Source organism: Oncorhynchus tshawytscha, linkage group LG23 (genome assembly GCF_018296145.1).
Source record: "Oncorhynchus tshawytscha isolate Ot180627B linkage group LG23, Otsh_v2.0, whole genome shotgun sequence".
Classification (NCBI taxonomy): Eukaryota; Metazoa; Chordata; class Actinopteri; order Salmoniformes; family Salmonidae; genus Oncorhynchus; species Oncorhynchus tshawytscha.
In genome coordinates, this window is record NC_056451.1 from 10,959,139 (window position 1) to 10,985,238 (window position 26,100).

Consider the following 26,100-nt stretch of genomic DNA (forward strand, 5'->3'; position numbering starts at 1 on the left):
GGTGCTGTTTCCTACAAAATACACAACATTTCATATGATCACAGAAGTGCACTATACGTACTCATGGCTGTATATACTAACTAGCCTGTTTATTCCAATTACTTTGGTATAAGGCCTTTGTAATGTAAATGTGGCCTCTGTATATCCGGGTTCATACTTTCTTGTTCTAAAAAGTGCTTTGGTCTCAGCAACAAGCTCTAACCAAACATTTTCAACTAATCAAATCTAGGAGAATTTAGGCAAAAAATTAGGACATTGGAAGATTACAAATGTTTATTTGTTTCCAATCATGTCCATAGCTCAATGTATCTCTAAAACAGGCACTATATAGTACTGCCAGCTACTTTTAGGGTGTTTTCACAAATGTAATTTGGTACCCTGGTTTGGTTTCCTGGAGCAATTCTACAGAATACGTTTTGCTTTCACAAGACCTGAAAATACTGGGAAAGAAAGTTCCACGCAACTCGTGCTGCTGTGTCACGATATCTGGTACTCTGGTCCTGGATCTTGGTCCCGCTACTCACACGGGTCCAGGAGTCATTTCAGCCAGGGTTCGTTTGCGTTTCACACATGCTTTATAGCACGGATCAGGGTACCAAACGCTCCAGGATCCGGATCATAAGGGGATATGTGAAAGCGCCCTTAAATGACCAAATGACAGGGGGCCATGTTGAGCCACATAAAGACCGGACCAAGGTATGAAGAGCAATGTGTCATGAGCTTTTAATAAACTGCCACTGTAAATACCAGGCAGCCTTAGCTAGCAAGCTATAACCCCAAGTTTTATGTAAGTATATTACTCACATTCACGAACATAGCCATGCTGCTACCTTTCATTTACCTCAGAAAATTGCTTTGAAACAAAGAGGCAATAATTATTTGATATTAACACCATGGCCCCATAGGGAAAGGACAAACTGAGTGCTGTGCTAACCGGTGTGGAAAGAAGCCATCTCACCGTACACACATAGAAAGGCTCTTGGAGTGCCTGGCACGTATTTTATTTCCTAAAATGTGATTTCAAATGTTTAAAATGTCAAGAGGATGAAAAATTGAAAACACACTTATGTTAGTTTCCAGTAGACAGCATATAGCTACAGAGATTTTGTCCTTGAAATCAAATCCAGCTGACAGACGCACGCACCATTTGATTTCATCTTGGCTCCAGACACATTATTTATATGCAAAACCCCCAGAGCCTGAAGTCCTCTTGTTAATATAAGCTTTCCTCACCGCTCCGTGTGACTGACATGTAGAAGCAGTGGCGTTCCGCCTGTGCTCTGATCGGAAGCGGGAATATGGAGCACGGAAATGAGAGGTCAGTGGAATTTTAGAACACCGTAGTGTGTTCTGAGTGGAGATTAGCCCCTGGATGCGGGGAGCCAGAATTTTTCCCGGTTCACCACTCCGAGAGGGAGAGTTGAACAGCGGTCGGTTCTCGGGGAATGACATTGAAGTGAATTCACGGTCATCAGGTTTTACTTTAGATTTCCATTATATTCTCATTGCATGGGTGAAGTGTTTGCATGGCACAGATGAAACATGCCCGATTCCATTCAACATGTTGTTTATAATGTAGATATGACCAAAACAGAAAAGACACACTTAGTGTAGATGTTGACCCCAACCACAGATCTAGGATCCCATGACCTTACACCCCCTAATCCTAACATTAGTGGTATGACAAATGAATGAGCCTGTAGGACTACTAATGATTATGGGTATTTTATATTCCAAGACATGCACACTGTTTTATTTAACTAGGCAATTCAGTTAAGAACAGATTTGTATTTACAATGACAGCCTAGGAACAGTGGGTTAAATGCCTTGTTCAGGGGCAAAACCACAGATTTTGACCTTGTCAGCTCGGGGATTTGATCTAGCAACCTTCCTGTTACTAGTCCAAAGCTCTAACCACTAGGCTACCTGCCACCCCATGTAGGATGCACATCTGCCTTAAAGTGTGAATGTACAGTTGAAGTCGGAAATGTACATACGCTTAGGTTGGAGTCATTAAAACTCGCTTTTTCAACCACTCCACAAATTTCTTGTTATTAACAAACTATAGTTTTGCAAGTCGGTTAGGACATCTACTTTGTGTATGACACAAGTCATTTTTTCCAACAATTGTTAACAGACAGATTATTTCACTTATAATTCACTGTATCACAATTCCAGTGGGTCAGAAGTTACATACACTAAGTTGACTGTGCCTTTACACAGCTTGAGAAATTACAGAAAATTATGTCATGGCTTTAGAAGCTTCAGATAGGCTAATTGACATCATTTGAGTCAATTGGAGGTGTACCTCTGGATGTATTTCAAGGCCTACCTTCATACGCAGTGCCTCTTTGCTTGACATCATGGGGAAATCAAAAGAAATCAGCCAATACCTCAGAAAAAAATAGTAGACCTCCATCTCCACATTGGTTCATCCTTGGGAGCAATTTCCAAATGCCTGAAGGTACCACGTTCATCTGTACAAACAATAGTACGCAAGTATAAACACCATGGGACCACGCAGCCGTCATACCGCTCAGGAAAGAGACGTGCTCTGTCTCCTAGAGATGAACGTACTTTGGTGCGAAAAGTGCAAATCAATCCCAGAACAACAACAAAGGACCTTGTGAAGATGCTGGAGGAAACAGGTACAAAAATATATATTCCACAGTAAAACGAGTCCTATATCGACATAACCTGAAAGGCCGCTCAGCAAGGAAGAAGCCACTGCTCCAAAACTGACATAAAAAAGCCAGAATTTGGTTTGCAACTGCACATGAGGACAAAGATCGTACTTTTTGGAGAAATGTCCTCTGGTCTGATGAAACAAAAATAGAACTGCTTGGCCATAATGACCATCTTTATGTTTGGAGGAAAAAGGGGGAGGCTTGCAAGCCGAAGAACGCCATCCCAACCGTGAAGCATGGGGGTAGCAGCATCATGTTGTGGAGGTGCTTCGCTGCAGGAGGAACTGGTGGTGCACTTCACAAAATACATGGCATCATGAGGCAGGAAAATTATGTGGATGTATTAAAGCAACATCTCCAGACATCAGTCAGGAAGTTAAAGCTTGGTCGCACATGGGTCTTCCAAATCAACAATGACCCCAAGCATACTTCCAAAGTTGTAGAAAAATGGCTTAAGAACAACAAAGTCAAGGTATTGGAGTGGCCATCACAAAGCCCTGACCTCAAACCTATAGACAATTTGTTGGCAGAACTGAAAAAGCGTGTGCGAGCATGGAGGCCTACAAACCGGACTCCATTATACCAGCTCTGTCAGGAGGAATGGGCCAAAATTCACCCAACTTGTTGTGGGAAGCTTGTGGAAGGCTACCCAAAACATTTGACCCAAGTTAATCAATTTAAAGGCAATGCTGCCAAATAGTAATTGAGTGTATGTAAACTTCTGACCCACTGGGAATGTGATGAAAGAAATTAAAGATGAAAGAAATCATTCTCTCTACTATTATTCTGACATTTCACATTCTTAAAATAAAGTGGTGATCCTAACTGACCTAAGACAGGGAATTTGTACTAGGATTAAATGTCAGGAATTGTGAAAAACTGAGTTTAAATTTATTTGGCTAAGGTGTATGTAAACTTCCGACTTCAACTGTAGACGTTGTGATAGCGATGGAAACCTCTGATGTTACTGGTTGGATTAGCATACTCTGTCAATCAATAAACAACAGAAGGCTTTGGATAGCAGACAGCTCCTACTAGGTTAAATTTGTAACCAAATACACTGAGTGTACAAAACATTAAGAACACCTTCCTAATATTGCGTTGCACCCCCCCCCTTTTTCCCTCTGAATAGCCTCAATTCGTTGGGGCATGGACTCTACAAGGTGTCGAAAGCCGTCCACAGGGATGCTGGCCGATGTTGATGCAAATGCATCCCACAGTTGTGTCAAGTTGACTGGATGTCCTTTGGGAGGTGGACCATTCTTGATACACACAGGAAACAATTGAGCTTGAAAAACCCAGCAGCACCTACTACCGTACCCCGTTCATAGGCACTTAAATATTTTGTCTTGCCCATTCACTCTCTGAATGGCGCACATACACAATCCATGTCTCTGTTTTCTCAAGGCTTAAAAATCCTTCTTTAACCTGTCACCTCCCATTAATCTACACTGATGGAGGTGGATTTAACAAATTACATCTCTAAGGGATCATATCATTCACCTGGATTCACCTGGTCAGTCTATGTCATGAAAAGAGCCGGTGTTCATCATGTTTTGTACACTCAGTGTATGTCATACACTGTAAGTAGGATGTTTAACTATTCTGTAAATACGTCACATATAAATACGCTTTGAGGTTGCTCGATACAGGAGGCATATGTTTACAGGTGTCCATACAGCAACAGGTGATTGCTACTATGCTACTATGTAGTGCTGAATGTTCCTTACTATTGCTTTGGACCACTCCAGCAGTCAAATACCAGCCTATTGTTTTTAAAAGAAAATGTGTTGAAGCAGCATTAAAATGTCTGACATTGTAAAACTCAGCAGGTTCTTAATCATTAGGCTTCAAACAAGAGCAACTGCTGACAACGTTTTCATCAACAGGAAACGCAGATTTCTGTACAGTTCCTTCCTCTCCCCCTCTCTCTCTGCCTCCTGTATCTGAGCCTGTGTCTGAGGCAATATGTTTGAGATTAGCCTTGATTCTACAGGAGGGAATTCTTCTTATTCTGCAAATACTGTTTCCTGTGTCTAAGGGTCTGTCTTCTGTGGTGAACGGAATCTCATTTGCTACGTGAAATATGTGTACATACAAATATGTCCCTTCTCCTTCTTGGAGGCAAATAGTCTGTTCATGATTTGGTTTTACTGGCAGCCCAGATATAAACCTGTCTTATTTAGTTCTCTTTCTCTCTCTAGAGGTGTGTGGGGATTTCTGAGTGTGGGGTCTGTGTGCATTATGTGTTTGTAAATATACTGTAAGAATGTGTATGTGTGTGTGTGTGTGCGCGCGCACGTGTTGCACGTGTGTGTTTGAATGCCTGTTTTTACCAACCCCATTTTCGATCCTAGCTTCCATCCTCTTCCCGCTACTCTGATACACAATACCCCCTATACGCCCCCTCACAGCTTTATTGGGTCGTATTATCCTGTTGCTCTGATCCAATATGACAGTATTGATTGTGTTGAAATGCAATCTAGGCAAAGATAGCAGAGGAGTAAACAAGCTAAATTTAACCAAACACTTCTGCCCCAGCCTTCACACAACCCAAATGAGGAACAATGATATTTGTCTGCTGTAAAAAGAGGATATATTGTATCCTCTCATGGCTGTTCTTGGACTTTATAAAGAAAGCACTGGGTTGTTGCTCACTGTTCACAGGAAGTGTCCTCATTCTAGAGAATCTTCCTGAAAGCTAGGTTTGAACATTTCTGTTTTCAAAGGAGGTCGTGGTTGAAGGTTCATCTCAATGTGCATGAGGCATTGGTTTTCTGTGAAAGCTTGAAATTGTAATGACAAGATACAGAATGTACTGAGAGTGTATGCATGTGCACACTTAAATGACAGATCTGAACATGTGCAGTTGTTTTTCATTCATCTTCATTCTCATTTAGTTAGTGGAATTCCAGTTGTCATTCAAAAAGTGTCACTGAATAATTGACACGCACAGCTCAAGACTGTCATGCTACTTACTGCTTATCCTACAGCCATGCTCTCCCATCAACCACTAACGTAGAGCTTCAGACATTCTGGAGCTGTTTGAACTCCTCTGAGCTGGCGTGTTATGAAAAGTCTGACTTTTCAAAAGCATATTCTTTAGTTATATCTCATTAGATCGATGTAGATATGGGGGGGGTTCTCTTCTCTTCAGATTTCTGCTGTGAGAACCAACACAAGACTCCACTGAGAAATCATCAACCCTCAAATAAACCTGAAGGACGAGAGTAGCCTACCCACTGATGACTTATCCTCAGCTATCGACAAACTTGGGTAAATGTTTGCTAAACGGTGTTCATTCGACTCCGTTGGGCTATCTGGGTTCTCTGAAAACCACACAGAAGAAAAAGTATCGTATTGACAAAACGTCTTCTCTAAATAGTAATGTCAAGGTTTGAGCCCACCTCACCAACACACACTGGTTGTGTGTGCTTTCTCCATGAGCCTGTCTCTCATACTGTGTAAACGGAGTCAATCGTACGTAGCACTAGTCGTCTCTATCTGTTCTCTTTAATAATATATTCATATGTTTTTCAGTCAGTCATTCTCCTGCATTTGACTTATTTCATAATTCATGGGAACACGGGTCTTGTCCTTCAAGAATTCAGTACATCGCTTGTGAAGTATGTAGGTATCACAGCGTCAATTATATATATAATAATCCTCTATGTCTATAGCAATCTATTCTGGTCATTTAGAAACAAAAGATGGTGTTTCGCAGGCACTGTAAGCAATTAATTATAATAAAGATCATAGACACATTCTGTAATTATTGCAGATCTGTCTCGTATTTCACTCATAAGTCTGAGTTGTTAGCGAGGTCCCAGGCATTGTTTCCATGGGTTCAATCATTATAGTGCCGGGGATGGTTTCCATGACGATATACCACCTGTTGTCTGGTGGAGCTCCCATCTGCTGGGAGACTGAGGTGTGAGTACAGGGCTTTCTGTAATGGGAGGTAATGACTACTGAAGAGGGTGTGGATGATTAGAGTATCTGTTTATTAATTTAGGATAGTGTCTCTTGATGTATCCCACTGGCCCCTTCAGACTCAGTCTGGGGAATCAGTTAGAGTTTGGGATCCTCTTGTTTCCCATATGTCTCCCTAACTTTTGTTACTGCAAATGCTAAGTGCATCTCTATGGAAAATATGAGGAAGAGTAGAGTTATTTATTACTGCTATGTAAGAGAATGAGATGATTCACACCGTGTGTGCAGGTGCAGACACATGTTTTACAGGGCCGGCTGCACATAGAAGTGGATCATCTACTCTATACAGTTGTGAAAACACTTAGTGCCTTCAGAAAGTATTCACACCCCTTGACTTTTTCCACATTTTGTTGTGTTACCAGTCGGAATTTAAAATGGACTAAATTGAGGTACCCCATAATTTCGGAATTATGTTTTCAGACATTTTTACAAATTAATTAAACATTAAAAGATGAAATGTCTTGAGTCAATTAGTATTCAACCCCTTTGTTATGGCAAGTCTAAATAAAATTAGCTTAACAAGTCACATAATAACTTGCATGGACTCACACTCTCTGTAATAATAGTGTTTTTATTTTTTTATTTTTTTATTTATCCGTTATTTTACCAGGTAAGTTGACTGAGAACATGTTCTCATTTGCAGCAACGACCTGGGGAATAGTTACAGGGGAGAGGAGGGGGATGAATGAGCCAATTGTAAACTGGGGAATATTAGGTGACCGTGATGGTTTGAGGGCTAGATTGGGATAGATTGTTTAACATGCTTTTTGAATGACTCTCTCATCTCTGTATCCCACACATACAATTATCTGTAAGGTCCCTCAGTCTAGCAGTGAATTTCAAACACAGATTCAACCACAAAGACCAGTAGGTTTTCCAATGCCTCGCAAAGAAAGGCAACTATTGGTAGATGGGTAAAAAAAGCAGACATTGAACATCCCTTTGAGCAAGTTATTAATTACACTTTGTATAGTGTATCAATACACCCAGTCACCAAGATACAGGCATCCTTCCTAACTCAGTTGCTGGAGAGGAAGGAAACCGCTCAGGGATTTCACCATGAGGCCAATGGTGACTTTAAAACAGTTAGAGTTTAATTGCTGTGATAGGAGAAAACTGAGGATGGATCGACAACATTGTAGTACTCCACAATACTAACCTAAATTACAGAGTGGAAAGAAGGAAGTCTGTACAGAATAAAAATATTCCAAAACATGCATCCTGTTTGCAATAAGACATGAAAGTAAAACTTAATTTTTGGGGGGGGGGGGATTTCTGAATACAAATCGTTATGTTTGGGGAAAATCCAACAAAACACACATTTCTAAAAACATGTTCCACTTTGTCATTATAGGGTGTATGTAAATGGGGGAGAAAAAATACATGTAATCCATTATGAACTCAGGCTGTAGCACGACAAAATGTGGAATAATTCAAGAGGTATGAATACTTTCTGAAGGCTTCTCTCTTGGTTTCTCAAGAGGCCTGTGTTCAGCTGAAAAACATGTAACACCTCATTGATAGTTTTACGCAGCCACATTTTATCAAACATATTCGAGTTCACAGCCTTTGATATGGGCCTTGTACTCAGCCCTGAGGTATACCACTACATTGTCTACTACTGCACCGAGGTGTTCTACTCCATTGGGTTATTATTTAAAATGTTGGACCTTTTATTTAACTAGGCTTTAGCTATTGAGTTGCAGTTGGTTCTCCGTACCAAGGGCACTACATGAGATGTTTAAACTGATGATCCCAGAGGAATGCCGGGGACCTAGGGCTGTTTGCATGTCATTATCAATGTGGATACCGCCTTCCACCCACGTACAATACAGAAACAGACACGCACACAACCTCCGCCACCCACAGGTAACCAGACAGACCTACCATACAGCCTTGTGGTTTGTAATATCTCTCTATATGGAAAGATATGATCCCCATAGTCATAGTGGTGGTGATTTATACATCTAGTACAAACACAGACGGTAGGCATTATAAAAACTATTTCGTTTTTCACTAAGACATATTACCCATGTTTTCCTAAGAAGAAATATTCTCACAGCTGGAGCTGTGGTCATTGGTATCCCTCCCCAAAACATTCTCATACATTATATAAACCAAGAACAGAAGTAAAGAAGATTATGGACTTGAGAGTAAACAGAAATGCATTTGATGCCAGGGACAAGGTGTCCGTAAATAAGGTTTGTAAATCTAGCCTTGTTGAAGGGGTCTAATCCTTATGTTAATCACAAGCTACTTTGTCAAATTCTAATCTCCATATTTTACAATTCTAATTTTGGATCTTCCAATCAATTGGCGTTGAACACTTCTCTTATTCAAGTGTGGCTTCTTTCAATGGAACCTTAATGTCAGAAAATGTTGTGGAAATGGACTCAAACCTAAAGGGAGGAAGGAGAAACTCTTGTACTGTTGTGGAGACAGACTTGGGTTCAAATAGTATTTGTGATCTTGAGTGTTTACTTGATCCTGCCTGGAGTGCCAAGTGGGCAGGGTTTTCACTTTTGGGATTTTTTTCCCCGATTGGTTCAATTGCGGCCAGGCAACCTCTGTCAAACACAGCTAAAGTATTTGAAAGATTCAGAATACTATTTGAACCCAGGTATGCTGTGGTGCACTGCTGAATGTCGTCAATGGACTCATATGGGCATTGATAAACGCCTGCTTATTTAACACTGCTTGTCTCTCAAGAGCTGCCCGTCTCCGAGCAACAGGGCTGTCAACAGATCTACTTTCTCAGAAAACTTGCTTCAGAGACTTCCTGTCAAGAAAATCTGATGGAGGGAGAGACTTAATTCCAGAGAGCCCTTTTTTCCTATTTATAAACCTTTTTACTGGCAGAACAAATTACAGGTAGTTTTCCCTCCATCAAGTCGCCGAGCGCCTTTTCATTTAGCCGTCACAACGTACAGTGTTTAGACATTTAAAGAGAGGGCTTTTAGTTAACTCTGTGCTTTTCCGCTCTTTTATAAGCTTATGTGTGGTTGTGCTGAGATTGAAAGTAGCAGGGGATGCATATGTACATGGTGATCTACAGATGGACGCTTAAATGCACTGTCTAGACTTCAAAAGTACAATTACATGAGCATTTTAGCAGTCCTTGTTGGAGACTCACTGCCTAGTCAAACGACACACTAAACCAAAGCTCTTCATCGATTATGCCTGCTTCGGATGGGTCCAGTCTCTCGATGACCGCCTACTCTTCTCATGATGCAGTCTGTTACGGTGCCACTGTGTAAGCTGTCATAAGACTTGCATAACCTGTAACAGCATCTTGCAAGCTAGCAGTGACTCTTCCTCCCTCTGGAACATGACCCCTGGCAGTAGTTCAGTTTTAAATGATTAGAATGTGGTCATCTTCAACACTGTATCTGAGAAGGGAACAGGAGCAGGTTATCTCCCACTTCGCCAGAGCACAAGGTGTGAATGCCCGTGTGTGTGTGCGCGCGTGTGAGAGAGCAAGCATACATGTGTGTGCGTGTCTGTCTCTTTGTGTGTGTTTGAGAGATTGTGTGCTTACCGGGGTTGGTGTGCCTAAGTCTTAGAAGGCGTGCATTTTTGTTTACTTCTGAGCGAGTGGCGGGCCAATGCACGGCACCAGCAGGCCTCTCACAATGACTCATTAGTTAGGTAATTAAGGCACAAGGCTGTGCCCCCGGGGCTCCACAGTGGAGCACTATGAGCTAGGACTGCTAATGATACTAGGCCCAGAGCAGAGAGAGATGGAAGGAAAGTATGGTCCATAGGTTCTGCTCTCCACAAAGGAGGGTGTTGGGGGGAAGAAATGGGGGAGAGGTGCGGACAGGGGACCTGCCGGCATTTTCATTATGGGTCTATGAAAGCTAATGACATAGGGCAGGGCCTGGACAGGGGATACGGGTCCAGAGGTTGTGCTCAGTGGAAAAAAAGGGTTCAGGAAGAGTAATTTAATTGGACACAGATGAGGGTATGAGAACTTTGGATACTTACAGTATACTGCAAGGGTGGGTTAACACAGACTTTAAATGGTCTTCTGTGGTCATTTGTAAGGCTTTATGAACTGCCGTAAACCCCATAGGTATCCCCACAATTTACGACCATGTACTCCCGTTAGGGGAGAAATAGGAAAGGGTTGGCGGCTATTGTCATTTTGAGCACGGTGGTACATTAGTCATTGTCCTTTGGATGACATATTGTAGTATCCTAATCAAATTACAATATGGAGGCCCCTTCCTGTATGGTTTAAGGATATTCTACTCTACAGTATGCATATCGTTTTGTCATGCAAAACACCACTTCCCATACCCTGAACTCATAGCAGCTAACTTTTTCAATTGAATGAAATTATACTATAAACTTCAAGTTGTTTGTACATCAGTTTGAATATGATATTGTCCATAAGCAAAATGAGTTATTAGTGTGGTAGGAAAATATACAGCGCTTTAATTGTGATGAGGGAAAATGATGCTAAACAGCAGATAGGGAAAAGTGAAACCTTCTTCCTGCTGAGTCCTAATAGCTCATTTATTCCGGGTCTATTTTTCCCCACTCAAGTTTCATGCAAATCGTATTGAACCATGACCCCCAGTGGCGGAGTACCGAGTGTCAGTGGAGCTCAAATCTCTCAGCTTATTCATTTCCTATTTACTCATTTCATTTTTAATACATTGACTGATGGAAGTGCAACAGCCGAGCTCAACGGTGCTTACATGGAACTGATGGTAGAGGGTGAATGAACAATTGAGCCGGTGTCATTATAAGGGCTGTCAGAGTCTACACATGTCTTAATGCTGTATGGCAAGTGGGGTGTATGATGCTATTATATTGTAAACATATTGGCACTGCAACATTGTATCATTAGAGGATGTCAAAATAGTGACATCTACCCATTGTAGTTAGAGTATATTTCACCTGGGCTGACATTAGTTGAATGTCACTTTTGATGACATATGCCTCGCATTATATAATTAAGTGATACTGCCCAAGAAGCCAGTGTTTGGAGGATATATTGGCACGGGTGTTAGGCACGAGACGAAGTCAATGTCATGGCTGGCTGAAGGACAGGCCCAAGGTGCAGCATGGTAAGCTTACATTTTCTCTTTTCTAAAAATGATGCCGACAAAACAAAGAACAAAACCAAACCGTGAAGCTTTGGGCTATGTGCCCTGAACAAAGTCAAAGTTAACTTCCCACAAAACAGGTGAGGGAAAAGGGTACCTAAGTATGGTTCTCAATCAGAGACAACGATAGACAGCTGCCTGTGATTGAGAACCATACCCGGCCAAACACATTGAAATAGAAAATCATAGAACATAGACTGCCCACCCAAATCACACCCTGACCGAACCAAAATAGAGACATAAAACGCTCTCTACGGTCAGGGCGTGACAGTCAAACACTGGCTTCAAGGACATAATCACCTTTATACAACGGGTTACCAACATATTAAAATAATGATTGACATTTTCATAAAAAAAATATTTTTTTATGATTTTATTCATACAATTTCACCCTTCCACAAGAAATAGTCCTGACACAAATCTAGGGTTGCTACCCAAGCTGTTTGTTCTATCGGTTCGGTTGCCAGAAATGCGACCCAGTCGTTCAGTCTTTTTGTTGAGTGTCTACGGACGTGACCCAGGAATTCATTCTAAATGTTCCATTGCCATATTGGCTGGCAACATTCTTATCCCTTGCTTGCTAGCTAGCCAATTACAGCTAACTTACAGTCACGTTAAACAGTGTAGCCAGAATAACAACGAAGTAGCTGCATTAGCATTTGTTTAAGCTGTGACATTTATTTGGATACATTCATAACAAGGAGCTGATGATGCACGATTTCACCTGGCATAGAAAATGTGCTTTCTCGTCAGGACACTGTTGTTCACAGGAGCTAGCCAACTACACAGCTAATACAATCAATTCAAACTGAAGCTGGAAAGACTGCAAAACGTTCAGACTTCCCGATTCCCAAAACATTCATTACTATGGGACAGCTGGAGGTCGAATTTGAATATTGAAACAATGTTGCAAATGTTGGAGAGACAGACAGCAAGGTTTATACAAATCTCTGCTGTTGAAATCTTAATGTTAGTCTCAAAGAAATGTGAGATAATGTCTTGATGCTTTTTATAGTGGAGATCAAGTTTATAAATTGCCTGGCTGGGCTGATGAGACAGCAGATTGCGCAGCCAGATGGATCAGAGTAAATAGGCATTTTAACGTCATAGATTTAGTCGGTGGTAACTTGTGGAATAGACACCGTCTGGAATGCGGTTTTAACCAATCAGCATTCAGGATTAGACCCACCGTTGTATAATATGTCACATTTACAGTGCCATCAAAACGTTACTCATACGCCTTGACTTATTCCACATTGTTGTGTTACAACCTGAATTCAAAATGGATTAAATATTTATCTGCACACAATACCCCATAATGACAAAGTAAAAACATGTTTTTAGAAATGTTTGCAAATGTATTGAAAATGAAATTCAGAAATATCTCATTTACATAAGTATTCACACCCCAGAGTCAATACATGTTAGAATCACCTTTGGCAGTGATTACATCTGACACATTTTAATAAATGTAGGTTTTGAAACGTATGAATGCATCATAACCGGCCATAAAATAAAGCAATATACTGTATGTCACATCAGGTGTAAATATATGGGTCATGACAGTGTTACTACAATGTTGTTGATCCATCCTCAATTTTCTCCTTTCACAGCCATTAAACTCTAATTGTTTTAAAGTCACCATTGGCCTCATTGTGAAATCTCTGAACGATTTCCTTCCTCTCCGGCAACTGAGTTAGGAAGGACGCCTGCATCTTTGTAGAGACTGAGGGTATTGATATATTATCCCAAGTGTAATTAATAACTTCACCATGCTCAAAGGGATATTCAATGTCTGTTTTTTTCTCTTCACAGATCTACCAATAGACGCCCTTGTTTACCAGGCATTGGAAAACCTCTGATCTGTGTGGTTGAATTTGTGTTTGAAATTCACTGCTCGACTGATAATTCCACTTTGACATTTTGGGGTATTGTGTGTAGGCCAGATAATTAAATCTACATTTAATTAAATTACATTTCAGGCTGTAAGACAGACATCAAAATGTAAAAAAGTCAAGGGGTGTGAATACCCAGGTGAAATATACAGCCTCGATTAAATATACAGTGCATTCGGAAAGTATTCAGACCCCTTGACTTTTTCCACATTTTGGTACGTTACAGCCTTATTCTAAAATTAATTAATTAATTTTTCCTCATTTTTTTTTTTTTTTTTTTTTTTTACCCCATAATGACAAGGAAAAAGCAGGTTTTAGGAAATGCAAATTGATAAATAAAAAAACACTGAAATATCACATTTACATAAGTGTTCAGACCCTTTACTCAGTACTTAGTTGAAACACCTTTGGCAATGATTACAGCCTCAAGTCTTCTTGGGTATGATGCAACAAGCTTGGCACACCTGTATTTGGGGAGTTTCTCCCATTCTTCTCTGCAGATCCTCTCAAGCTCTGTCAGGTTGGATGGGGTGTATCGCTGTACAGCTATTTTCAGGTCTCTCCATGTTCGATCGGGTTCAAGTAAAATTGAATAAAATTGTATTTTTCACATTTGTCGAATACAACAGGTGCAGATCTTACCCTGAAATACTTACCAAGCCATGAGGTCAAAGAAATTGTTCGTAAAGCTCTGGCTGGGACACTCGAGGACATTCAGAGACTTGTCCAGAAGCCACTCCTGCGTTGTCTTGGTTGTGTGCTGAGGGTTGTTGTCCTGTTGGAAGGTGAACCTTTGCCCCAGTCTGAGGTCCGGAGAGCTCTGGAGCAGGTTTTCATCAAGGATCTATCTGTACATTGCTCCGTTCATCTTTCCCTCGATGATGACTTGTCTCCCAATCCCTGCCACTGAAAACATCCCCACAGCATGATGCTGCCACCACCATGCTTCACCGTAGGGATGGTGCCAGGTTTCCTCCAGACACGACGCTTGGCATTCAGGCCAAAGAGTTCAATCTTGGTTTCATCAGACCAGAGATCTTGTTTCTCATGGTCTAAGAGTACTTTAGGTGCCTTTTGGCAAACTCCAAGCGGGCTGTCATGTCCCTCTTACTGAGGAGTGGCTTCTGTCTGGCCACTCTACCATAAAGGCCTGGTTGATGGAGTGCTGCAGAGATGGTTGTCCTTCTGGGAGGTTCTCCCATCTCCACAGAATAACTCTGGAGCTCTGTCAGAGTGGCCATTGGGTTTTTGGTCACCTCCCCGACCTAGGCCCTTCTCCCCCGATTGCTCAGTTTGGCCGTGCGGCCAGCTCTAGGAAGAGTCTTGGTGGTTCCAAACTTCTTTCATTTAAGAATGATGGATGCCACTGTGTTCATGGAGACCTTCAATGCTGCAGAAATGTTTTGCTACCCTTCCCCAGATCTGTGCCTCGACACAATCCTGTCTTGGAGCTCTACGGACATTTCCTTCGATCTCATGGCATGGTTTTTGCTCTGGCATTCACTGTCAACCTTGGGACCTTATATAGATAGGTGTGTGCCTTTCCAAATCATGTCCAATCAATTCAATTTACCACAGGTGATCTCCAATCAAGTTGTAGAAACATCTCAAGGATGATCAATGGAAACAGGATGCACCTGAGCTCAATTTCGAGTCTCATAGCAAAGGGTCTGAATAATTATGTAAATCATGTTTTTCTGTTCTTTTTTTCACTTTGTCATTATGGGGTATTTTGTGTAGATTGCTAAGGAATTGTTTTAATTTAATACATTCTAGAATAAGTCAAGGGGTCTGAATACTTTCCGAAAGCACTGTATATCACTAATGTATTATGTAGTAGGACCAAGATGATTGAAAAATATTTGAAACTTGTTTGGATCATCATGTTCTTGAGGATGACTCACAAGAAAATGTATTCATGTGCATATGTGGTCAATGCCAGGCAGTTGCCACGTAAAGAAGATCAACTGAACTAATAACTTTATTTTTACAAAAATAGGATCCAACAGTTAAACTTATTTTCATCTAGTATAGCCTGTGTGTGGACATAACCTGGAGAAACAGATAATATATATTTTTAAATCCCACACTTCGTTGTTAAATGGGAGTATTTTGTTTGATGACTCTGTGCTAACAGAATTTGACAGAAAACTAATTTATTGGCTGTCAGCCAGGAGCCTTTTCTTTCATTATTTGTCAAGGTACGATTCATTTTTTTCCCTTCTGTTTATGTAAGTTAATTTATTTTCTGGGTAAACAAAAAAAAGGGAAAAGAAATTGGCTTCCAATTTGTTGATAACGTTAACCAGACTGCCTCAGTCTGAATATGGGCTTTTCAAACAAGGGCCCTCACGTTTACGATATTAAACGCAAGCATTGACTTGAGATATACACATACTGCACAGAATCTAATCTGAATTTATCTACTTAAAAAAATGGGTTTCTGTATGGATAACAGGGTCTTATTGCCAAATAAACGCTCTCACCGCGTCACACATTTTTGTGAGACCTCGCATTACCCTGCACTAGGCTTCAAAAGAGATGTTTGAATGATAAATATACATATCGGTTGGTATGACGGCTTTTGGATTCGATTTCAGGATCAGCTCTCATAGCGATTAGAGGCAACTTAAGAAGTCCCCTATGGGTGTGTTTCCATTGGCTCTTAATGAAAAACATATTCTATATTTACTCATCTCAATGGAGTGTTCTGAAAGTAAGCAGAGAGAATTCTAGTCACGTTATTATATATACACCATCTCACAGACCCAGCATACATACACAGCACAGAACCAAGCCTCAAGGGAAAGGGAAAAGAGGTTGTGGATCACCAAAACAAGAAAATAAAATCACAGATCACAGAAGGATTAATTACATTTCCAACGGCAGTAGGGCAGAAAAGAAATGATGTTCCACACATTTTGAGAGGGTGGCCTATTTCCTTTCTCTGTCATGCCTTTTAGCTCTGGAAGCTCCTGTATTGTGTCGGAGTAGGACAGAGTGTGATTGAGAAAATGTGGGGATATTTTTAGCCAACCAGTTACTGGCCTGAGGGGAAAGATGATTTTTTTTTTGTAGCTGTTTCACAATGAACCTCTGGTTCCATGCCCAGGAGAGACTTCAGATCCTCACTGAATCAGCTTTCATCTCCTCCACAATGCTGCTGTTTCCTGGTTGGCATTACAAGCTCCACTGCTCTCCTTTCCTTTATTGTTGTACTGGTGATATACTGCAGGGTTTCCCAAACTCGGGCCCGGGGCCCCCCAGGTGCACGTTTTATTTTTTGCCCTAGCACTACAGAGCAGATTCAAATAATCAAAGCTTGATGATGACTTGGTTATTCGGCCCAGGACAGAGTTTGGGAAACCCGATATACTATACTGTTAGTCACACTATTGTGTTACAGTAGTGTGCTATAGATTGGTAGAACAATTGAGTTGTCATATTAATTCACAGACACTCAATTAACACAGTGAAATGTATCAACCAAAGTAAATGGCAAATAGAAACAGGCACATTATGTCTTTTTGATTTGTGGTTTGACTGGGAAAACACTAACTTCATCATTTCGCTTGAGTGAACCCATGTCTGTAGCACCATCACTCTGTTGGATCTATTCAACCACAAATGCTAATGTGAGAGTTACACTAATTAGGTCCTAAGCATTTTCTTGTTGATGACATGAAGTTGTGAATATTTCTCTATGACCAAATGATCCTTCCCTGACCGTGACCTCTCATATACTTTCCGTTCCGACGTTCCCATGGACTTTGCCTTTTTCTTCCCACTTTATGCCGCATTGATTCCAATTACAGCAGTGACATTCCCACAACTTGTTTCACCCCTCCATCCTGCTCTTTGTCTTGACTGTCTCCCAAGCGGGCAAACTGTTTGGACCTGTTTAAATGTCGCCTCACAGCGTGTTCTGGAGCTGTGGATGGCTTGGCCGAGCTGCTTGGATTGTGCTGAGACGACTAGGCTTAAAATACACCCCCCCTCCCTCTCCCCCCACGTCAAAATATCTGGTCACTCAGCGAGTCTACTATCTTGTTAATTCCAAGCGTCTGTCTTCACCACTGCTATTGCTATTGGGAGGTTAAGCCCTGTCGAGAAGGCATCAAAGCTGTCCTCGGAAAGCGGCTCGTATCATAGAGCTAAACAATCAGCTTTGATTGGATTTTTATCCTGTCTTATCAACTCTCAGACCAGGGAGCCAAAGCCAAAGGCATGATGCTAATTGCCAAAACAAACTGAAAATGCTCCGTGGATCAACACTGACATCCGGTCCTGCTTACGTTTGGGTTGTTGTACTGCAGTAAAGTATTATGACATTTGATAGGGATGTTTTCTGTTAGGCAATTTGGTTGACCTCCCTCCGTATCTCTATTTGACCTGGTCATGGATGAGTTCCACTAGATTCCATTTAAATGTAACCTTTTTTGAGACTTTTCTTTTCTTGTACATGATAGTTCCCTGTGTACGTTTAAAAGTCCGAAGGAAGACCAACAGCCGAAACGCTTCGGTTCTACTTTTAACAATGAAGCTTTTATTTATTGAATTCCATTGTCCTCCAAAGGTTGCTGAATCTCCTCTCTGTTTATCACTTTTACCTGAATTTGAGTATCATTCACTGGACTACAACTATAGTCAGTACTATCACTATAACTTCCACTACCATGACAAAACACCTGAACCAACCACACACACGTTCTTCAGAATCTGTACCTTTTCTCGTTCCCTGTCTTTCAGATGGCTCATCTACACTGTGTCTTTCGTCTGTGCGGGAGCTCCCAGCCCAGCTCCAGGACCTGTACCAGCAGGGCTTCTCCCTAGTTGCCGTTCACCCCTTCATTCATCCCTGTGGTTCCGACGCAGTCAGCCCCCAGCACCAGCTCTACAGGGCCGTGCTGATCCGACTCGATAATGGGTACGAGTACATACACATTGCACTCATTCAGAGCACCTTCATTGACACAATTAGCAGAAGCCTTATCCAGGGTCAATACATTTGTGTTTATGTAAGCTTTGTCATTACGTAACATGTACAGCAAATAAAAATGTATATTACTACATGGATGTAGACATTGGTATTACAGAGGTTGTTTTGGGCTAGCTGTCACAGGGCTGTTGTTTTGGTCATTAGCAAGCAAATAATCTCTTTCCAAGCTTTTGATGCTCCGGCCAACATGTGGAATGGGCCAAAGTCATAGCTGCCCCCCCATGTCTGCCCTCCACCCGGGCACCTGTCAGCGAGCCCTGGGTGAGAGTCAGCTTGGATCAGGGCATGGTTTTACTCCAAGTGTATGTGAAGGGCATGGTGGGGTGGTGCTGGTAGTGGTGGTTTCCGGCTGAAGCCCTGTCTGGCTTGCCTCGTGTGCCCTGTGTTCTACCAGCTGGCTGTTATGAAGGACAGCGGTTTCATACGTGTTAGGCCACATGCAGGTCTGTCTCTGGGAATGACTGCCTGTGTGAAGCAGAACCAGACACTCACTAGTCACTTTCCCCACAGAGAGGTTAGAGGGGCAGCAGTTGAACCTCTCACTCTCCCCTCTTAACAGTGTTTTATGGCCTGGTCTGTTCTCTCTCGTGGATCCAGAGCCCTGGGGTCGGACAGTGACGCCACACTCCATAAATCCCTGGACTCTCCTCTCATTGAATTATCATCCAGGAATTAATCTCGAGATTCCTAAAATAAATCATTCCAAACATGGACAAATAATTACTGCACATTCCTCAGTATATTGGGGTTTAGGCTCCGTGCCCTGTTGTTCTTGTTTTGTGCTTCCTGGTTGCCTAGTGTTGTCTTGATAGGATCAAACCATTTGGCTGGTACAGGTGGAGGATTTAGTTAGTTGTAAAGCACAACAATCCATCCACTCGGGTGGCTCTTGCCTTCTTTCTAAAGACAGCCTGTGCCCATTAATGAGCTCCTATGGTCTAGGGAAATACATCACACCTCTCTCCCACTGTCTCTACACAAAAACCACTCACAAACAAGTTCCAGACACTAATCCTATGCTGGGAGCACATAAATATTGATTTTGTATGAAAAGGGATGGATGAATGGGCAGCAGCATGGTTTTTACACACCGACATGGTTGCCTTCCTCTGAAGGAAAAAAGAGAATATGAGGAATAGAAAGCGGTAGAGAGAGAAAACAAGATCACAGCTGGAGTGTGACCGAGCGAGCGGGAGTTAGAAAGAGAGAAAGGGGAAAGGGCTGCTATCCTTTGATGGCTCCGGCCAAACCGTCCTGCTTTATCTCAGAGTCTGTCACCGTGGAGACGGCTGCTCACATCAGCACCAGCCCCGGGGGGGAGGGGTGGGATAAAAGAGAAAGAACAAAACAAAAAAATCAACCAGGTAGCATCTTCCTCTCCTATTCCCTTGTCAGTCCCTTGAATCAGGGAGCCAAAACTGCAGATGACAGCGCAACCATTCATCACTCTCCCAAAGCAAACAGACCCAAAAGTGTCTTCTTCGCTCTGCAGTGCGCTATGCGTCAGCTGGAGACAGACAGAGGGGGAGAGATAGTGTGTGTGTGAGAACCAGAACAAGAACAGCAGCTAGGCTATGCTTAGCAGCAGCTGGATGTGCTGTGTTTAGTATGCACACAATGTCTCTTTGGATACAATCCCAACCAATTTTCTACAGTATTAGCCTCAATTGTAAAGCCTCAGTGAACAAGGGTATAGCTGCACAGTAGTGTGACATTGCAAAAGCTTCTAGAGCCAGGAATTACACAGGGGCAGGTAGCTTATATAGAGCTGGGAGCCAGTATTGTTCATGTTAAACACTGTCACCTGGAACAACTATTTAGTTCAAGATAAACTCTCAAACTTGTATAATTTCAGCCAGTAGTTTTGAAAGTGGCGCTCACGAGCCAAAAGTGGTCCATTTTTTGTGTGTACTATGTCATCAAATTGGGTACTACAGTACGTCATTCATTTTGTATGATATGTTATGTCCTGCAAATGTTGTCGATTTTGCAATTATACATTTTCAATCCAATTTGTACTATACGTTCTGAATTTGTTGTGCTTAAGGTCCTGGAGTGCATCTTTAAGTAGGCCATAACTTTAAAAGCCTGTTGTCTCTTTGACTGTGATTTGTCACTGGTGACCGTGGTAACCTGCTCAAATCTGTGGATCAGAGAGAATGGATAGGACCATTTTAATTTTCAAATGTCAACTGTCAAATTTCCCAATGTTCAATTTGGTTGCGGCGTAGAGGGGTTACAGTTCACCAGGCAGTGTCTGATGGGATATATTCATCATCTATTGGATAATTGTAGAATTCACATGCGCTCGGGGAGAGAGCTGTATGGACCAGAAACCATTAGAGGGGATTCGTCCAAAGAAATTATTCATGACTCTGTGAAAAGCTGACATTAGAAAAATATGTGCTATATTATTAAAGGGCAGGGATGAAAGATTGCTAAACACAGGTTCGATGGTGGAGCCTGACCGAGCCGTTGTCATGGAGATTGTGATTTTTGGAATTGCGATTTTGGCGCCCGACGTGAGGGCTTCTGGGTTTAAAGCTACATTCTGGGTTTCAAAAAACTTCATCACGCCCCGCCATATCAAGAATTAAAATAACCATCCCCAGATTCCAAATCCCAGACTGTGCCTTTAATAGTCCCTGTGGTCCGGGATACAGAACCTTGAACGGTTGAACCTGACTGACAGTGCAGCTGAATAGATAGCAGCAGCAGTCTGCATAAGGAGTGGGAAGTCAGATGTAGATGTACACCCAGGAGGAGGCTGCAGTCAGACCAGTTGCAGGCTGGAGCCAGGCATGCGTTTGACACTTACTCTAGCAGCCTGGCGGTAGACAGCAGATCAATGGGGTTGAATGCAAGTAACCTGTTTCACACCGAGAAAATGGACTGCAGGTGATGGGGGTATTTTTAAATAAGTCCTTACCTCTAGAGAGGCGATGGGAGACTAGTTCTTTTCTCCCACTTTGTACATTATGGATTTGAGCCCTCTGTCACGGCCGTCAAAAGAAGTGAACCAAGGTTCAGCGTGGCGAGCGTACATTTTCCTTTTTATTCAAAATGTCTCCAACAAAACAACAAACGAAAGAAACAACCATGAAGCTTACAGGGCATTAGTGCCACAAACAAAGTTAACTACTCACAACGAAAGGAGGGAAAAAGGGCTACCTAAGTATGGTTCCTGGTGCTTACCACGTGCACCTCTCCTTTTGGCTGCATGCCCACTTTAGCCCGGCAAGTGCGGGAAGTTGGCACAGGCCGCACTGGGTTCTCCTGGTGAACAGCGGTTACCGTGCGTAGAGCTGTCGCAGGATAACCCGGGCCGAAGAGACGCACCGGAGACTAGGAGCACTGAGCCGGCACAATCCCTCCTGGCTGAATGCCAACTCTAGCACGGCAACTGCGGGGAGCTTGCAGAGAGCGCACCGGAGACACATGGCTCAGAGCCGCATAACCTGGTGCCTGACTAGTCACTCTCTCCTTACGGTAAGCACGGCGAGTTGGCTCAGGTCTATAACCTGACTCCGTCAATCTCCCCGTATGCCACCCCCAAACATGTTGGGGGGGCTGCCTCTTGTGCCTGCTTTGCTGACTTGCCTCCTCATATCGCCGCCACTCTGCTTTAGCTGCCCCCAGTTCCTCCCTTGGACGGCGATACTCCCCAGCCTGCCTCCAGGGTCCCTTACCGTCCAGGATCTCCTCCCATGTCCAGGAGTCCCTTTCACCACGCTGCTTGGTCCTTTGGTGGTGGGTAGTTCTGTCACGGCCATCAAAAGAAGTGGACCAATGTGCAGCGTTTTTATTCAAAATGTCGCCAACAAAACAACAAACGAAAGAAACAACCGTGAAGCTTACAGGGCATTAGTGCCACAAAAAAAGATAACTACCCACAACGAAAGGAGGGAAAAAGGGCTACCTAAGTATGGTTCCCAATCAGAGACCATGTTAGACAGCTGTTCCTGATTGAGAACCATACCCAGCCAAAACATAGAAACACAAAATCATAGAAAACAAAACATAGAATGCCCATCCAAAATTACACCCTAACCAAACCAAATAGAGACATAAAAAGGCTCTCTAAGGTCAGGGCGTGACACCCTCCTCAAGTTTACAGATCCAATCTGCTTTTCATGACTTCAAATTACAGAACGTGGAAAACAAATAGCAAGATTTCAGAGGTTTTCCTTTACATTGGCGCTTCACGGTGCTGTGAATTGCACAGTAAGTTTGCAAAAACATTTGCATCCAATGTGCAGATTTTCCTTGACACAGTTTTCTACTGACATTTGATCTGGGATAAGTTGCATAATGATGGGGGACTGGCGTGACGTCTGACTTCTGTGGGGTTGTTGTTGACTGTGAGAGATGACTCAGGTTCCCTCTGTGTTGGGAAGTCCGTGTGACAGAGAGAGAGCTAGGCCTAGGCTGCATGGGATAATGTTTAAAGTCTCCTTACACACACACACACACACACACACACACACACACACACACACACACACACACACACACACACACGTACGTGCTGTACATACACACACATGCTGTGGCGAGGGTGGAAGGGTCCCATCCGTGTTGTCAACAGGATGAGAGGTGAAGCAGAGCGATGGAAGCTGGGGCATTGGCCTCCTTCAGGGCTAGCTGTGGGATTTCCTCCAGAGAAGATAGAAAAATACAGACCCATATACATAGATTCCATCCACCCACAATACTGATAAGTGGAAAAACAAGACAAGATTTGTATTGCATTGAGTTTCCTATCCCACCCTAATGTGCCCCTTTCAATCCTGATTTGTGTCTACGTTAAGTGCTCCTTCTTTTTTTTTGTCACACAGGCCAACAATTACATTAACACGGCTCATATGTGATTTATTAATACATTATTTTCATAAATCCATAAATACTTCATTTCCAAGGATTTCTCTGTGCAACCATTTCAGAGATGTATTACAGAATGTGGTGTATGTCTGTATCGTGTATGACTGAAGTGACTGTGGCTGAAATGTGTTGTTCCTCTCTCTCTTGCTGTGTGGGCTGCTACCGCAGGTTGGAGAAGAGCCAGTCAAACTGTGCTCCCTACCGTCTGCAGCTGGAGCAGTGTCTGTCTACCGACCAGGTGCCCACCCCTGAGCTCATCCAGGGCTATGTCAAGAAGGTGAGCCTCAGATAAGGCCCTGTCACACTACTGAGACGAGCTGAGCCACGCCAAGCTGTACTGAGCTGGCCGGGTTAGTGGTTAGGCATCCACAACTGTGCTGAAAAGGACATCGATGTGAACGAAACTATTAAGCCTGCACAGTTTTGTTCAGGTGGCGTGATAAGTGTGAAAAGGGTATAGTGGACTCAGATCACAGACACAACTGACCAGCCTATAAGTCCTAAAGGCGCTGTGGGGAAACTCTGTTGAGTTTCTTCTTTATCTCGACTCGCTTTCCACAGCCAGTAGACGAGACGGTCCTTAGTTTTAATAAAACATTGGGGAGTAGAAAAGGGTTATCAATTCAGCCGGCCAGTCGCCTGAGGACCTGAGTTTCATTCTAACCTTCAAACTATCGGCTCCTGGAGCACTCTCTCTAATATCTGGAAAAATAGGAAATATGTAGCCTATGTAGAACTGGAAAATGAAAGTCTTTACAGAGGGTTGCTCTCATTCTGCATTGAGGACATGGTAACACTAACCACTCTCAAGCAAGCTGATGGCCATAACCATATCATGTTAGGAGATATCACAGGCATCTATTAAAAGCAAAAAAGACTTGTCATTATAAATAGCAATGTAACAGAAACATATGACGTTTACCTGTTTCTCTGATCTGAGCATGTGCAATACACAGTAGTGTGATTTTCCATTCAATACGGACCATTTCAAAGGCTATCCATTACCTTCACACCCGAGTCGACCCACATTAACACACACACACACACTCAGTAGAAATGATCCCTCTCCGTCATTGACTGGCAACGTTACCCTCAAATGAGATACAATATTTTTATTTTCATCTTGGCAATTCCATTTTGCAATTTGTCTGGGAATAAAAATGTGCAAGTGCTGAGCGAACGTTCAATAGATATTAAACAATGGAGCTAGGAAACGATGTGACTGTTTTACAATTTCATTTCATAGAGGATAACCTGTGATATGGCACCCATGCTGATTTGATTTGGATTCTCCTGGTCCCCCGGTTGCAGATAGCAGAATGTACTGCCTCTGGCTGGATCTTATGACAGAATGTAAATGGAGAATGGCATCATTAACACTGCTTGACAGTTAACATTTCAATTTCATTTTGATGGAAAATCCCAATATTGACATAGAATGCCAGATGACAATGAAATGGGAAAAGCAATGCTTGATTTGGGATGCAGTCCTGCCAGGGCTGGAGCCATTGCAATCCAATCAACTCTAGTTCAATTTGAATGGCTGATGCTGGGAAGAGGGGTGGAGGGAGGGGGAGTGCCTCTATAATTATATGCTAATACCAGGTATGTAAACAGTTCCCCTGGAATCCATTTGGTTGATAAAATAGGGAGTAAATGGGGGAAATTCAGGGGGAAAAAATATCTATGGTTCTATAATGGTATGACTTAGCAATGTGTGCTTATGTTCTAGATTGTGTTTCAAGATTATCACACATTTTTTAGAAAGTCCATTGAGCACTAGCTACAACTTTGATCTTACTCATGATTAGCCAACATGATCTTAAATAACAGTCCATCATAACAGAGCATACCGTATGAAAGGTTGGTATTATTAAATTGTATTTGTAAAAGTCAGGTCGTCCACGGATCTCTCTAAGGCGGTTGTTTGCTATCTGTCTCTCCAGCAGATCCAGGATGCTGCAGACCAGGGGGTCATGTTTGTGGGCTTCATCCAGGAGCCGTGTGGGTTACGAGGTACCCAGACCAGAGAACCAGAGACGCCCTCCCTCTCCCTCCACTCCAGCCCCAGCTCCATGCTAGGCTCCCTGAGCAGCCGAAGCCCCACTAGCCCCCGGACCAATGGAGAACCAGGAGCCCAGGAGCAGGCGATGGACATTGGGGCTGATGAGGGACAAGGCTCCTTATGTAAGGGTGGGGAGGGGGAGGACCAGACTAGGGACACTGTGGGGAGTGAGACCACTGTCGGAGAAAGCAACCATGATGGGAGGTCCTCTCTTCCCATAACACCATCCACAGAGAGCAAGCAAGATGATGATCAGGATGTTATAGTGGAAGACACACTGACACACAACAATAACAAGACAAACGTCATAGAACTGAAGGAGAAGCCAAGCCGTCACCCTCAGCGAGCCAATGGTGAGTATTGTCAGATTTCTATTCGTTACTATGTAATTGGATTTGTATACTGTATGCCAGGCAAGATTCAACTTGAAACCGCATAAATGGTTCTTCAATTTCCTCAGACT

At 42.6% G+C, this 26,100-nt stretch overlaps 1 protein-coding gene across 2 annotated transcripts in view; it reads left to right on the top strand.

Moving 5' to 3' along the window:
• The window catches only part of LOC112223001 (raftlin), a 71,694-nt gene that overhangs the window by 11,502 nt on the left and 34,092 nt on the right, over nt 1–26,100 (top strand). Inside the window, exons 3-5 of one of the 2 annotated variants that reach the window (XM_024385899.2) lie at nt 18,442–18,619; nt 23,741–23,849; nt 25,519–25,990. In XM_024385899.2, coding sequence (XP_024241667.1) covers nt 18,442–18,619; nt 23,741–23,849; nt 25,519–25,990 — 759 coding nt within the window. The remainder of the gene's footprint in view (nt 1–18,441; nt 18,620–23,740; nt 23,850–25,518; nt 25,991–26,100) is intronic. The other variant, XM_024385900.2, reaches the window with a different exon arrangement.